The sequence below is a fragment of the Caloenas nicobarica genome, chromosome 23 (genome assembly GCF_036013445.1).
Source record: "Caloenas nicobarica isolate bCalNic1 chromosome 23, bCalNic1.hap1, whole genome shotgun sequence".
Taxonomy (NCBI): domain Eukaryota; kingdom Metazoa; phylum Chordata; class Aves; order Columbiformes; family Columbidae; genus Caloenas; species Caloenas nicobarica.
Genome location: NC_088267.1, coordinates 3,975,812 through 3,991,713, shown reverse-complemented (window position 1 = coordinate 3,991,713; position 15,902 = coordinate 3,975,812). Strand labels below are relative to the sequence as shown.

The 15,902-nt window shown below is 43.9% G+C and overlaps 1 protein-coding gene across 1 annotated transcript in view; it reads right to left on the bottom strand.

The window, feature by feature from the left end:
* Positions 1–15,902, bottom strand: part of CSMD2 (CUB and Sushi multiple domains 2) — a 225,893-nt gene that overhangs the window by 168,085 nt on the left and 41,906 nt on the right. Inside the window, 2 exon segments of the mRNA XM_065650363.1 lie at positions 1,471–1,678; positions 5,395–5,589. Of these exon segments, the coding sequence (XP_065506435.1) occupies positions 1,471–1,678; positions 5,395–5,589 (403 nt within the window).

Below are 15,902 nucleotides of genomic sequence, written 5' to 3'. Positions count from 1 at the left end.
ACATGGGCACTTGGGGGGAAGAGGGAAAGCAAATACATCATCAATCCCTCTGATAAAGCCCCAAAACTGCTGTCTGTAAAGATACCACCTTTAAAATAGCCACTAAATCTTTTTAGAAGAAGATGTGCGCATGCACATGTGCTACTGAAAGTCAAAGGGCTTAGTTTTCTTAGACACATTTGCCGTTTTTAAATTTCTACCATGCTGTATTTATGGGTGAGTTTATTAATTTTTTTCCAGCAGGTTTGCTCTGACAGGCACTGTTTTATTTTTGACATGACAAGACACAGCGCTGCACTGGCAACACCTCCAGGCTGAATAATGTTTCTTAACTAGCAACGTTCATCTTCACCACACTCCACCGACGACTGAACCTCGCTGCAGTACATCACGGCTAAAAACTAACAGTGCCCTAAAATATTAATGCATGCTGATAAAACCAGTTGTTTTTTTCACGAAACAGCAACATCTAATTTTCAAGGGGGTCACGGAAACAGTAAACAATTGGTACATGGTAAATGGCAAGTTCTCTCACATCAATACATCCAAAACATTCAAATCCTATTCCTCCATAATTGCCAGACAAGTATAAATTACCTAAATGAATGTTATTTGTGGCTGCAACAGAATCCTCGTAAATAATCGTAATTTAACTTCCTGCTGATAATCCCAGGCAACACCTAATTATTTCAAACACTTAATTCTTCGCTTCCAGAGGGATGCTGGGTTTCAGACCATTCCCTTCCATGTGCTGCTCGTTAGGACTTTAACTGTTTCTGAGTGCAACCACAGTGCAGAAGATCAACCAGAGCCGGGGTTGTCCTTCGCTATAAAAGCAACATAGGCAGTATGTCAAATTCCTCTGCAAACCCTCATTTCAGACTTCATAGCACTGATCATTCAGGTAGCTCTTGTATATTGGAAAAAAAAAAATCACTGTGGCATTTATCATGCCTAAAAGCAATATTTCTGAAAGCATTGCTCAAGCAAACAGTGGGATGAGAGGGGTATTGAAATTCTATACATAGCCTCCTACCTAAAGGACAAACTGATCTGTAGAAACATTTGCCAAAAGTTCATTAACAGTAAGGTCAACTTGTCAGCAACGTATTTAGCAATAATCAGAAAACGATTTAGCGAAAACAAGGTTTGAGTATGACAACGTTTGAGCCGGGTTTCTAGGGTTTTGAAGTGTTGGGTGGGGTTTTTTTCTTTTTAATTCTTTATTTCTTCTAGCCAGCTACACTATGAAATCTCATTGCAGAGCATATGATTCAAAGTAGACAGTAGTGAGTGCAAAGTTCACCAAGCAAACAAAATGCATCCCGGGGAATAACCAGGATCCACCCTCATCCAGGCACAACCTGTTCACTCTGAGCATCCCATCAAGTTTGGATCTGTGCACGCAAAATGTCAGTGGGTACGACAGGACGTACAGACCACAACCAAGTACAGCCAGCAGTGACCTACCAGAGAGAAGATCCCTCCGTTCCAGCAACTTCTAGAACGTCGTATCCATCTTCCAGCTGAAAATCCATGAAAACCAACGCAATGGTGTCTCCAGGTTCGGCGAGAATAGTCCACGTGCAGTCCGCGTTGTTGCCATACTCCAAGGGAAAATGAGGGCTGGAGATAATTCCGCTCTGTCCCCGCAAAGTCCCTCCGCAAGCATCATCAGCTGGAAACAGAGTGCAAGTCATCAGATTTTGCTGGAACGCACAACGCATCAAAACCAAATAAGCCCAAATTCAAAGCAAAGCTTTAAAAGCCTCAGTGCTTTCGTCAGGTGGTGTGTGGAATTTTTTTTGTCCTCATCTCTTATATAAAAGTACGCTGTTACCAAAATCATAGCGGTTTAAACTTAACCCCTTGTTCAGAAATCCAGCAGTGACATGTCCTGCTCGTATACTGGCTTCTGTTTGCTGCACGTTCTTTCATTTTTACAACCTGAATTTTAACAGCAGGAGCTATTAAAGCAATTAAAGGAAGAGGATCTAAAGAAAACATATACAGGAAGATAAAGAAAACCAATAATTAATTTGACTAGCATCAGGGCAGCTCCCTGCTCTCGCATGTGAAGCATCGGCTCAGCATTTATCTGGAAGGCTGCAAAGAAAAGCCTGTTAACTTTACAACATGTATTACAGAGCAGCATTTCAGATGCTTTAGTCAAGGAGCTTGGGGCTTTACACTATAAACACTAATTTTCATTACAAACTATTTTAAAAAAACCCTTCCAAACTGGAATGTAACACATTTAAGCGCAATGGGTCATGAGCACCTAAGAAGAGGACAGGACAATTCTGCGGGGCTGCTCGGGAGGATCCTTCAGCTTTTGGATACTTTCAGGAATTAGTCTCTTGTGCTACAGCAGGTTTTATCCCCAGAGCTGAAACTTGCAGCCTCTGAACTTATGAAACGTGAAAGACAAGTTTCTCCTGGACATCTGCTCCCTGGTGCGTGCGGTGGATCGTTTCCATCGCACCAACACGCTACCAGATTGTGCTGGAACCTCCAAGTCCCAGTGGAGATCACGGCCCTTTGCAGCCGCTGCTGCGCTCGGACCGGGCTGGCCCATCGCTGATGACTGCGGAGCCCACGGCAAGCAGGAAGGGCAGAAAAAAAATATGATAAAAAACCCCAGACATGTAGTCAGACATGGAATTACTTCCGAGCCACTCCAGCAGGCAAAATTAGGGCTGAAAAAGGCCACTGAAATCCCAACTCAGTGCTCTATTCCCTGGTATTCTATTACAACAAAGTTATGTATTTGCTGCAATTGTATTGTCAGTGAATCAGTTATTCACAGACACTGAAGTGCCGCTACAGTCATCGATAATTTTAGGCTCCAAGACCTCTCATCTAGTCCAAGCACCAGAAAATGCTCCAAACTTCAATGCATCACACACAGGATTCACAGTGGGACCTCCAAGGAAGATCCATGCAAAAAGCCAAAGGGCCACTTCCAAACCCCTCCTCCTGCCAGCCAGAATGAAAAAGCTTTTTAGAGGCCGAATGGATTCGAGCCAAAGAGGATAAGCACAATTCACCACTTTAATTTCTCAGGAATAAGTGCCCCTGCAGATGCTAGAAAGAAATAGGTGCAAAAAAGATTCTTCGTGGTGAACTCTCAGGCAGAACGTCATGGTCAAGGGCACAGAGGCTCCTGGCCAAACACTTCTCATTGCGATCGTGCATTCATGCAGCTCAGGTCTGCACGGAGCCCTTAAACACACACCTAAGAGTAAATGCAACAAGGATTTGGAAGGATTTGCGTCTCCTGCCAGCAAGTTCTCAGCTACGTTTAGTGATGGGGTCTGGAAGACTGAGACAACCTGGTACGTTGAAGTTGTTCTTGTACTAGAAGGAATAGAGGAGGGGATAGAGAATATGCTCCAGACTTTTGACTTGATGCTATATTAGCATTCTTAAACAACAGGACTACACAAACAGTAACTGAAGATCTAGCCCAAGGTACGGTGGCTTTGGCTTTTTTTTTTTCATTAAAAGGGGACTTTTAAATTCCTTGAAACTTTCATTGCAAAAGGTATTTATTGGAAGACGTATTGCCTTCCCATCCACCTCTAAACACACACTTCCCAAGTCTGTAGAGGTTGTTCCTGTTCAAACATATTCTACAATCTTCTAAAATCTTTTTGAACAGCCCTTCGATTACTTTGGGCACAAAGCAGTCTAAGCGGCTGTTTGAGTTCTAGTAAGACAGACCATTTTTAATGAGATTATGCATATTGGATACGCTTAAAATGTAGCTTTGCAAATGTTCTCAACTTTTCAGCTGGCTTACTGAATTTTTACTCAACCGCCTACCAGAATCATAAACCTATCAGTTCTACTTAAATTCAGCAAACAATCTGGGCAAGGCTTCTCTCCGCATGCATGAAAGAGCTTCACAAAACAGGTTCAGATGTTTCTGGAGATTCTCGCGGTGCTTCAAATGCACCATTTTGCTCGATTTGAAATTAACTGACCCAGCTGAGGGTTGTTCCTTCCGTGGCTGCAGCAGAAAAGACGGCATTCCAAGTGTGCTGGGTTTTGCCTCCACCATACCAACTGTCCAGATAAAAACACAGCTAGACTTGTAAGACTCAGCTTGAGGCCACATTTATGTTAAGTACTAGGCCTTATTTCCTTCTGCAAAAACAGAACGACCGTGCAGAAAGCATGTAAAAGCACACCAGATGCAACGAGGAAACCATTCCAGGTAGCTCTGGTACACATGATATAGATGGGATAAGTGTCAGCTTAGACCAGATTTCACAGCCTGGCCCTAAATCGCTGGGGACTTCCAGTCCTCAAGGCAAACTCCCGAGTTACACACTTGCAGTGAGAGCAGGAAAAAAAGACATTTCAAAAAAATGGTTGCAATGAGAGTCCTAGTTCAAAGAATTGCAAAGAACCATAATGGACCACTCTAAAATGGCAAAGCTCGCTGTCCCTCCGCAGTGTCCGTCTGGCTGTAGGAGCCACTCCTTCAGCAGTATAATGCCCTTGGCCCCAAAATAGTTAGTAAGTGTACAAGAAATACGCTAAGTAGCACATATTACTGCTGTGTAACTCACTCAAGCAAGCATTAAAAATGTACCAAACAAACAATATCTGCTCACTTTAAATTCAAGATTTATGCCCCAGCTTAGAACTGCTGATTGATTGCACGAGCAGAGTCAATAAAAAGAATCAATATAAGATGCTCTGCTGAAGTACACAAGGAATTGAGGGGAAAAGACTTCAAAGCGGCAGCAACTGTTTTGGTCTAACAACACTGACACTTGTATATTTACAGACTCTCTGGTCCCTCATGGCCCCAGAGAATTAGCAAGCAGCTCTCTATACGATCAAGGAATTGAGCTTTCCCTGCACACGCGGGCTCACAGGAAAGCTGCAAACAAAGGGCAGATTCTCCCTCCCATCCCGCACCCCATCAGCACTCGGCAGAAACTCACGTTTCTTTACAGGCAAAGCACCAGAATCGCTGCGGGACGAGCCTTGAGGGAACCCAGCTTCACACGGCAGAAAATCCTGTCTCAGCTTCTAGTGTTTGCTCTAGAAAACCTGCATGGTCTTGGGTAGGTGGCCTAGTCTTATGGATAATACTCCTGCTTTTTTGTTTTCCCCTCCCACTTTAGACACAGAAATTGAAGTTAAAGTAGCTGTGCAGCAGTTTGAATACTTTAAGCACTTCATAACCTTCCTTTTATTCACCTAAACCCTGGCAGCTTTAAGGACTCCAATAAAAAAGCACCTCAATATTAACTACATCACGTTTCATTTTCGAGCCTTTCAAATCAAGCTTAAATCAAGTTTTTCCCAACCCCAAACAGCTCTTTAAAGCCCGTTTCCTTGCGGCTCATTCCGGATGAAGAGAGGACACGTTACCTCTGCAGAAGGGGAGCGGAAAGTCCCAGGAGGCACTGTTTTCTGAGTTGGCGTGGCACGTGAGCAACGCGTGGCCTTCCAAAAAGAAGCCGGGGTTGCAGCTGTACCTCACTTTGTCCCCGATGCTGAACGTCGTCCCTTGCTGGATCCCGTTCTGCAGCCTTCCTGGGTTCCCGCACGTGTGACTTGGTAGAACTGCCAAAGAAAGTTGCTTCTGGTTAGAGACCGTGTCAGGTGAAGGGTCCGGAGGGAAGGATGGGCTCAAAGGGCATCGCTTAAAACGTAAAGAGCAAAGAACCACAAAACTTACCCTACTGATTGCACCAGAAGTCATTAGGCCACTTATAGTTAACATTTAATTACCATTGCTACTGGTAAGGAAGCAAAAATCACTCCCCAAGCTATTGAGGCAGAAACAAGATCCACTCTTTCTTGGCCGCTTTTACCAGTTTCTAAACCAAAGCATCCCTCTTTCCTATCCCCCCCGCCATTCTATTTAACACTACTGCAGTCGATTAGAACCCAGAGATCACTTTCCTCTTTAAAATAACACTTTTTTTCAACAGACCTTTGCTGGGCACCTCCAAGACCCCTGTTTAGTAGGCAGAGCTGCGTTACACCTTAAAACCACCCAGAAGACAGCAAAACCTGTCATTAGCAACTATCGCCTAGACAAAAAGAACAATATTTCAGCCCACCAGGATTTACACTTCATTGAACTGTGCGTTTAATCCAGATTTCACACATACGCATCCAACCAGACTCTGAACAGTGCAGTTGGGACCCAGCTCCACTGAGGGCAAAAATAGTCCAACATAAGATTGCATCAGAAAGAATATGGGATATTTGAATATAAGATGAAGAAGCCGCAACTAAAATGCCAGTAAATCCTTAACCAATGCCTCGGTACAGCAGTTTTTAAATAAAACTCTACAGATTCCCACAAGCCATTCCAAAAAGATGCACTCAAATCATGGGTTTAGAGCCCAATATAAAACCCAGTGAAGACAACCAAGACTAAGAATGGCTTCATCAAATTTGAATCAGGCCCTTGTGCAGCGTTCCTGTATTATAGTTCTTTTTCATTAAGGCTGAAACATCAGAGGAAGGAAAACATGGTCATTCAAAGCGGAGTGATGCTTTATCATTGGAAACAATTTTGTCAGGGGCATGAACAAAACCAGATGAGCTCCTACAAGCAGAGGGAGATTTAGTCTGTAGCTCTCTGCCGAGGAAAAAGAGGCAGATTAAAAGGAAAATGCTATGCTGGCGTACACGGCACGTAGAATAAAGTACAACCAAAACCGTGCACGAGCACGGGAAACGAAATATAAATCCCTGCCACTAAGCGATGCAAAGACAGTCAGTCCCTGTCTGCCCTGCCGGGGGATAGAGCTTTGGGATGGGGATTTGAACCGGGAATGGGGGGCCAGGTACGAGCTCCCACTGACCGGATTTCTTCCCCCAAACACCATTTCCGTCCTTCCACAAAGCGCCTGGAGCTGGGAAGTTCAGCAGCAACTTTCTCAGAGAAATATGAACAACCGCGCAGGTTTTGTGAGCAGGGGGATGCTATCGAACGCATCAAATGGCTTGAAAAGCAGTGCAGAACTAATGTTTCATTTTCTGTAATGATACTCAAAACCCCAATTTAATTAAATTACCAATGTCACTTTTTTTAAAAAATGAACCCATTCCTGCTTTTATGCTTCCTTCCTTTAAAATTAATGACTAGACCTTTGCTATAAATAAAAATCTATCATTTTTAAAAGTCAATCTCTAACACTAGCTGCTCTCTACTTAATGAACTGTGAAGAATCAGACAACCCCAACCTGCATCGTATCTTAAAATCATACTCGAAAAACAGGATCTCATTTAAAAATTCTGCTTCATTTGGCTGCCTCAACTAATATCTTATTACAGGACAGACAACACCCGCGTGCTTTTGGGGGAAGGCAACATTAACTCCTTGATTGCTTCGCATTTAGTGGGGTTGCTGCAGGAATCTGTGAGCCTTGATATTTGACTTTTTAAAAAAAATTTTTTAACATTTCTTTTATATTTTTAACAGCGCAGGGTCCGGAGGTGCCCTTGGACCCCCCACCGGTGCCTTTGTTTCACCGAGTGCGACTCCCTGAGCTGCAGCAACCGCTTTCACAGCAATGGGTTTGTGATTCTACTCCAACATTCCCGAGAAGAGATAATATTATTGCTCATACTTGGCTGCCTCTAACAGCCAGACTCTGATTGCTTGAGAGATTAATAGAACTGTATTATTTACATCAGATGTCGCGCAGAATAATATTATTAAAGCTTTGTCTTACCCATTTACCAATTCCACTGTAGATTAGTAGCATGGATTTTTTTTCTCCCCATAAAAGCTTTGTTCCCGGCAATCAACATAATATTTTCCAGTGATTGTATGGAAATGAATGCAGCCAGAGACCAGATTTGTACAGATGAATAGAAGGTCCTGTTAGTCATTTTGTAGCCGAGTCTGTTTCTCTCCATGATGAATTTAGAGCAGTTTATTTTATTTGTCTTCATTTGAACAGCTGCCAAACCACTATCTTATTTCACGACAGAGGAGAGGAAATAGGATTATTCTATTGCAGTTGCACCTGGAGATCTGCTCAACGCACCTCGAGCATCCCTGGCCCGAGTGCTGGTCCCATGTGCTCCCCAAGACAAGAAAGCAAAGGAACCGTAATCACGGTGTTAATTGCCAGCACAGACACAAATACAACCAGACTGGAACCTCTGGAGAGGAGACTGGGTGAGAACTTTGACTGTCGGAAGAGATAACACGAGATCGGACTGTCTGAGATCATGGCAGAAATGACACCTTTTCAGCAAGAAACTGTGAAGCGCCAAGACATAGAAAACATCAGTCAGGGATAAACCCACCAAAACATAGAACTCCTCACTTTCTGCAGTTTTCATCCCATTCTTCAAATCCACTTATTCACCAAAAAGAAAACAAATTCAGCCCAACTTCACTCCCTTCTGCTCCAGACTTTCTCTGCTTTTAAATCTCTTGCCTTTCAGTTTGGGCCCCTTTTGTCCCATCCCTCGGAACCCACACCTGCTTCACTCATTTATCTCTTACCCTTCATTTTGCCCTGGGAACCAAGATCCTGCACACTACAGAGCTTCTCAAGTGGAATGAAGGTGCCTTTTCTCACGGAGACCAGAGGTGCCTCTCAGATTTCATAACATGTTGCTTGAAAATGAACTCAACTGGAGAATCTTCCACCATCCATTCCTGTTAACTGCTAAAAAGTAGCTACAGAACTACCAGAATTGCTGATCTTCATCAGCAGCTTCGTACCATTCCCTGACTTGAATTTTTACCCCGTTTCTTGCTGCCCTTCCCAACAGGCTCACCGGGCTGTTCTCCCAACTTGGCTCATCCCCTTACCCAGGATCACTACCCTGCACGTTTTCAAAATCAGCAGCTTTCAAAACCCAGTACTCGTCAAGCCGCGTCTCCTCGTTCCAGTTCATTCAAAATTAATTAGTAGTTTTTAAGTCATTAGATGTGACTCAACGCATGCTTGGACAGCATCCCACCATCAAAACGCATTCAGCCTAATTACATCAGCCTGGCCTAAAACCCCATAGATCTTTTTGTCAGGAAAGAGGAATGAAAAAAAAGGCAAGAGATGTTTCTCTTCTTGCTACCTTACCAGTTCAGGTACTTTCGAACAAACCAAATCCATCCCCAGCTTGCTCACCATTGCAAAGAGAAATCTCCCCTCTTTCCTATTCAAATTAATCTTCGGCTCCCTTCTATCTGTTTATATTGTTTGAATATAAAATAACCCCAACGTTTAACACATCTAGATACTGCATTCCAGTCTATTACCCTATTTACATAGCTAAAAGAAGCACTTTTATTGCTTGAATCATCTATGGTAGTTTATGACAGATAATTCAATGCTATCATTGTTCTAACCTTGAAATCTTATCAAGGAGTGCAACTTTTATGATATGTGGCCATACATCATCTCCTCATTCCCAACTAATCTTCATTCCTAATAACAAGAAGAGAAGGCGACCAAGCCATGAGCAGGCACTCAGCGCTCCTCAATACCCTCGTTACAGCAGGAATAATTTCTAAATCCCAATGAAAGGATGCGACACAGACCAAGCAAAATAAAACCATTTACCCAAACTACTTGGCTCTGTCACCACTACACGCTCATTTCCAAAATAATCTCCGCTACACTTTTTTTAACCCTTCTTTCCTTTTTCCTGAATCTGGCGGGGGCCAGAGGTCCAGACATCCAAGGGAACCAACCGAAAGGTCTCTCTGCTGGGGATCCAGGCTGGGCAGAGAAACTCAAGGAGAGAAGTGGATTCTTTAAGGAGAATATCTCTAATATTTCCATCACAGCTTCAAAAACGCCCTGGAGCAGCTATGTCCAACATGGGCAGCACACACGTGAGCTCAGCAGGATGGGGAGACCCACACAGGCCCGTCTCCTCTCCCTCTTCATCCACAACTTTTGGGCCAAGTACCACAGGGATTACTCTGTGACTCTCCAATAACTCTCACCAGTGTTTTAGTGCCATCTGGTTTAGTTCAGAAGAGTTTTAACCTTCAGAGTAAGTGTCCAGTGTGTGCTACAGAACAGGAAATAAATGGTGTCTTCCTTTCATTTTATCCTTTTTTTATGTCATGATTCATTTCCAGTACAGCTAACAGAGATAAAACTAAATGGAAACTATTTTTTCTCTCTAATATTTCTTTGTTCACTAAAAAACAGCCGGATGGTTACTTTTGGATAATAACAGACCAGAATGGTTCATCATCCGTCTTCTTTGTGGTAGTAGTTCTTGGGCTTTTTTGGAAATTCATTTTTAGTTTCCAATTTACCTTCCCGGAATGTGCTACAGCAACTTCAGCACAACTTCCAAGAGAAGCGTGCAAGCTGAGAGAGGAGCACTTTAGATTTGATTTACTTATCCCACTACAAAAATAGCAAAAGCTTCAAACCATGAAAGCGGTAAGATCGTGGGAGATCCAGCAGCAACCCCATGGATCTTCAGAGCGGCAGCGAGCGGGGACCCTTCACTTTTGGGACTTTATGCCACTCATTATTTATACTTTCAATTAAACACCATTACTTGCTTAGCACAGCAGAGGAAGCGTGGCTGGAAAGAAGATACAGACACTGAGTCTTTTACCAGGCCCTGAAGAACAAAGTCATGCTGGAAGATGCTTCTGTGTCAGCAAATGCTTCGTTCCCACCCCAGTGGTCCTCCCATCCCATCCCATCCCAACCTGGGATGCTCTCCAGCATCAGGAGCCTCATCAAAGCACTTGAGAACGTGCTTATTATCTTTGTGAACGTGCTCTAGTCCTGCTGCTTTTCAGTGCAACGCTGCTTTTCAGTGCAACGACACTTGAACACAAGCTTAAAGTATGTGGTTAAGTGTTTTGCTTAGCAGGAATGGATTTAAGTGCATGTTTAAAGGCTCCAGTGAACTGGCATTTAACAGCTGCAGAGGAACTTGAAAAACCTTCCCTAGGGACAAAGGTGGTTTTACAGTTGTTTTCGCTCTCCCTCCCTGAACTAAGGTTAACCATTCCAGGGGAAACAAAGACCTGCATCTTTTTGTAACACAAAAGACATGCCAAGAAAAAACAATCCTGCAGTGGTTACCAGCACCAGAAGACAACTGCAGGAACCAAACAGAAGCAGAATTAAAACTGCAGCCCCAGAGAGTTCAGCTGCCACAGCAGATTAAGCTCCTCACTCCGTCGGGCACATCGCGACTGAAAGCGGAGGCGCCGGTGTGAAAAAAGGGTATTAGATTTGGAACCCACGTTTGAACCGATTTTATCTAGACATTGGATGCCAGTGTTGATCAGCTCTGCATTTTGCTGGAGAGTGTCCCTGGACAGGGAACACTCTTTGTTCTGGTAAAAAAAGCCACTTCCAACTTTAGAGACCACATTGTTTATCTGCTTATTGATCTTCTCTAGCTATTGGCTGATTACCCAGAAACAGAGATTGTAGCCAACTACATCTGCTTTAATAAATATTTCACAGCAGAGGAAGGGCATCCGCCACAACATCTCATTCCTCATTTTTTCAGCCCCTGCTCAGGTCTCACCATCAGCCCTGTGCAATATGCACAGACCTGCTGAATCTTCACACCAGCATCACCAGCACCTCGATTTTAACTGATCAGTGACACCACACAGCTCGTGGGGAAATGCCCTAGAGAACAGGAAAGGTGAAATATTGCGCCATTGAGTAGAACAGTCAATAGGAAAAGCACCCAGGAGCGCTGAGCTCTCGGTGCAGACACCTCATGGCAATAACCAGAAAGCAAATACATTTCAATGATGGTGCCACAAAAAAGTTCACTGAGCTGTCGGAGCAATTAGATGCTCTTCTGCTTCCGGCACTCAAGGTTCATCATTAATTTGCGATCATAATTGACACACAAAAAAAAAGTAGAAGGTAAGTTTAGCTTTGTTTTCAGTGAAGAGGATAAAGTGATCTAATTATGTCATAAAAACACGCCTAGGGCTCCATCCTGTTTCCTGGATTCTCAGGTGCCTATCTTGCAGAATTTGCCACCAGCATAATTTTGCAAGCTATGCAATAACATGCACTCATCTCAGAGAACAAGTTTTTAACCCACATGGGATCTCCCCAATGCCCGAATACATTCAGAAGCAAAAGCTTATTCTGATTTCAAGGCGCTTACTCCGATTTCAAATCCTTGTCTGTTACTCAAATTTAGATGTTGTGGATCTAGGGGCTGAGACTTGCCCTATCTTTTCATTCATACATCACAACCTATTTAAAGGACATTAAAAGGACATTTATACAAGCTGCGCTTATGGCAAGCAGGGAAGGCAAAAGGGGAAATGCTCGTAAGACTAATTAAAAAAAAGGCAACAGCCAAAAAATCATCTGCAGATCCATCAGCTCATCCCAGGAACATCCCCACACACACACTGACCAAAGCACGTTAACAAATCACCCTGCGCTGCATTCTTCAAGTGAATTCTCTTTGAGCGATGCAAAGACTAGTCATTTGAAGTAAAAATCTTGAATTTCCGTTGGAAGGTGACTTGCCTGTCACTTGTGAGCGTGTGGCTCGACAGACGTGGGTGTAATTTCGTGCATGTTTCAGACAAGACATGGCTGAGCTGCACTGACGTCCCCGTGTGCTGCAAGGGCACCCGCGGGGACCCCTGCGGCCTCCTGCCCGCTGAGATCCCCAACAGCCACTTCACAGAATCACAGTGTCAGGGGTTGGAAGGGACCTCGAAAGCTCATCCAGTCCAACCCCCCCGCCGGAGCAGGAACACCCAGATGAGGTTACACAGGAAGGTGTCCAGGCGGGTTGGAATGTCTGCAGAGAAGGAGACTCCACAACCTCCCTGGGCAGCCTGGGCCAGGCTCTGGCACCCTCACCGGGAACAAGTTTCTTCTCATCTTTAAGTGGAACCTCCTGTGTTCCAGTTTGTACCCATTGCCCCTTGTCCTGTCATGGTTGTCACCCAGAAGAGCCTGGCTCCATCCTCCTGACACTCCCCCTTTCCATATTGATCCCCATGAATGAGTCACCCCTCAGTCTCCTCTTCTCCAGCTCGAGAGCCCCAGCTCCTCAGCCTTTCCTCATATGGGAGATGCTCCACTCCATCATCTTCGTGGCTTCCAGACCTTTGCGCTGACAGATGGATTTGACACAGATGGAGAAACGTCCAGCCACCCACTCTGCACTTCCGCAGCTGGATGGCTGCTGGCCATCCTTCCTATATGAAAAATGTGGTAACTGTTACCGCAGCGGTTAGCGTGAGTCCACAGCTCTCCCAAACAAAACCTGTCTTCTGGTTGAAGAAAACAAGATGGTGGTTGCAGAGAAACCTGGAAAGACCCCCATCACACAGCGTATGGTCATGTCCTTCTATTTTACTTGTTAGGAAAACGGGAAAAAGAGCGGAAAGCAAAGGACCAAAATCTGTTTATTACAGACAGTTCCCTTAACCCGTCTGCCACAGAACACAATACCCAGCTTCTGTGACTATCGGTTTACACATTGAACATTTTCTATTAAGAAAACGCTAAACGTTAATCTGAACAGTCTTCAGCTCTTGAACCCTTCAAACAGTCAAAGCACGCAAGTTCAGCCCCTTGAAAGGCTCACATTGGAAAGAAGAATTTACACAGCACCTATTTGACATGCAATTCAATCTAAAAAAAGTAAACCCTCTTTTCTCTGGAGCTGTGCATCGGGCACTTGGGGAAGAAACGCTAGGAAGTCAAAGCAACGCTTGAGTGGAAAAAAATAGGGCCCATTGTAAAAGGTAAAGTAGAGAAGGTGACACGTAAGCCTCATCCTCGGCATTAGCTCACTAAAGCTCGTAAGAGATTCACGCAGACTCTTCTGTGGCTGCCGCCACAGCCTTCACTATCCTAGCTGAGCTCAAATAGATATTTTTAGACTAAAACCCTTTATGAGCTGTTCATCTTATTACTGCTTCACTCCATTCATTATATTCTTAATCATGTCCAAACAACTGAGCTATTAAATAAATTCCGAAGCAGCACAGCAGGCTGTGGCTTCTGCGAGCTAAAGATCAGAGCAGCAGGAGAGAAAGGAGACTTTGGTTGCAGATTAAACCTCCCCATTCTGACACAGCACAAAGCAACTGCTGGACTCAACTGCCACACATTCAGGATTCTGGCCATTTCTCAGTCCTGTCTCCTGCTGACATCCTAAAAGACATTCAGGACATAATTTACTTTCTAAGAGTCAAAGGCATCCCACAAAGGAGGGAGAAAGTCATAGACGCATCTTCTCAGTAATGAACTCCCCGCTGCACACGCCTTTGTCGGCCTCCTCCAGAGCATCTTTTAATGAAGATTTGTACACAGCAACACTTGAAGCTTTCTAGACAGTTTTGGCATCTTGTAAACTGTCTGGAAATGAGACACTCGGTGCTGCTGTGGCCACAGGAGAGCTGCTGTACCACACACCTTCCGGCACCTGCAGCAGAACTGGAAAACCTTTAGTGATGTTTGAAGACATCCACCCACCTGCTTCTGTATATGCTGAAAGGTTTTACTGAAATCAGGGAAGCTGCTGCGCTACAAGTCAGAAGGAAACCAACACCACACATGAGAAGACCAGAAAGAAACTGCTCTTGCCCTACAACTAAAGAATAGCGGGGAAAAAATGCATTTTGTAAGCAAGAATAAATGTACTTCCCCAGTTATGGGATTACACCTGCCATTCAACCCCATGCCGCCTCCACTTCTCATCTTTTAAACAAATTAATGCCATTAGTTCTTAAAGAGTTGTTGCTCTGGTCCCATCCAAGGTGCTCATCTAGTTCGAGCACTGAAGCCTGAAACAAACACTTCCAGGGAGAATTAACGGCTCTCGGCTCCGGACGCACAAGCTGCACCAGGTTTTGCTGTGCTTGGGTCCAGTGTGCTTTCAGCAACAGATTTTTCTGTAACATATAAAAATTACAGCTTGTTTGCCCACTGAAAATCTGCTCATACGTAACACACTAACTTCCATTAAGTTTCTGTTTTCGCTAACTTCCTTACCTGAGGCTACCAAAATGCACACGGCATCATGAAAACAGGAGCAGATGAAGATGCTGAAGACGGTTTAGGATAAAAACATCAAGAAAGCATGAACGGACAACCTGGGCATGTATTCACAACAGAGAACAACTGCTAATGAGATTATTATATGAAATATGCTTCCACAAACTCGTTTTCCTCCCACTATATGTTCCTGCAAGGCTCATCTAATTTTACAGGATGAGAGGTTGCATGGGAGGAACGGGATAAAAGAAAGATCAATGGTTGTGAGAAATTTTAATTAGCATAAAGGTTGCCCTGTGTTAGTTCACAGAATTAAAAGGAAAAAACCCACCACATAACAAAATGTCTAGAAGATTAATTTCAGGCAAGTCTGGGACCTGGTTCTCTGTCCAGGACACTCTGAAAAATGTACATGCAACAATTTCTGACACAGCACGTAGAACAAACTGCTCGCTTTTCTAGAGCCCTACAGGATAATTTTGGAATCACCTTCATGTCACTTCCATTAGGACTATGGAAACTCTTGCACTTCAGATACAGTCTGTTTTCTTAGCAGTGAGTGGGGCTTATGTACTTCTTAATACAAAAATGAGAATTTACTTGATGTCAAACTACAGGATCTATTCTATTAAAATACAGGATTATTCCAAATGCCCAGACTCAGACATTTCTGAGCTCCAGCCAAGAAGTATGAAGCATGAGCACTAAAGTGATTAGTCTGCAGGAGGTGCAAATTCAGGGAATTTAATGACACAGCACTAAAAAGAAAGCTCCTGCAGGAAGTGCTCAGGCTGGAAAAAAATAAAGTTAACAGTCTAAAAAGGATAGAGGGGTCAGGAGAAGGCTGAACCGTGAGATGTCCCCCCATTCAGAAGATAAATGGACAGATGCTTACAGATGTTTGCATCTTTGGC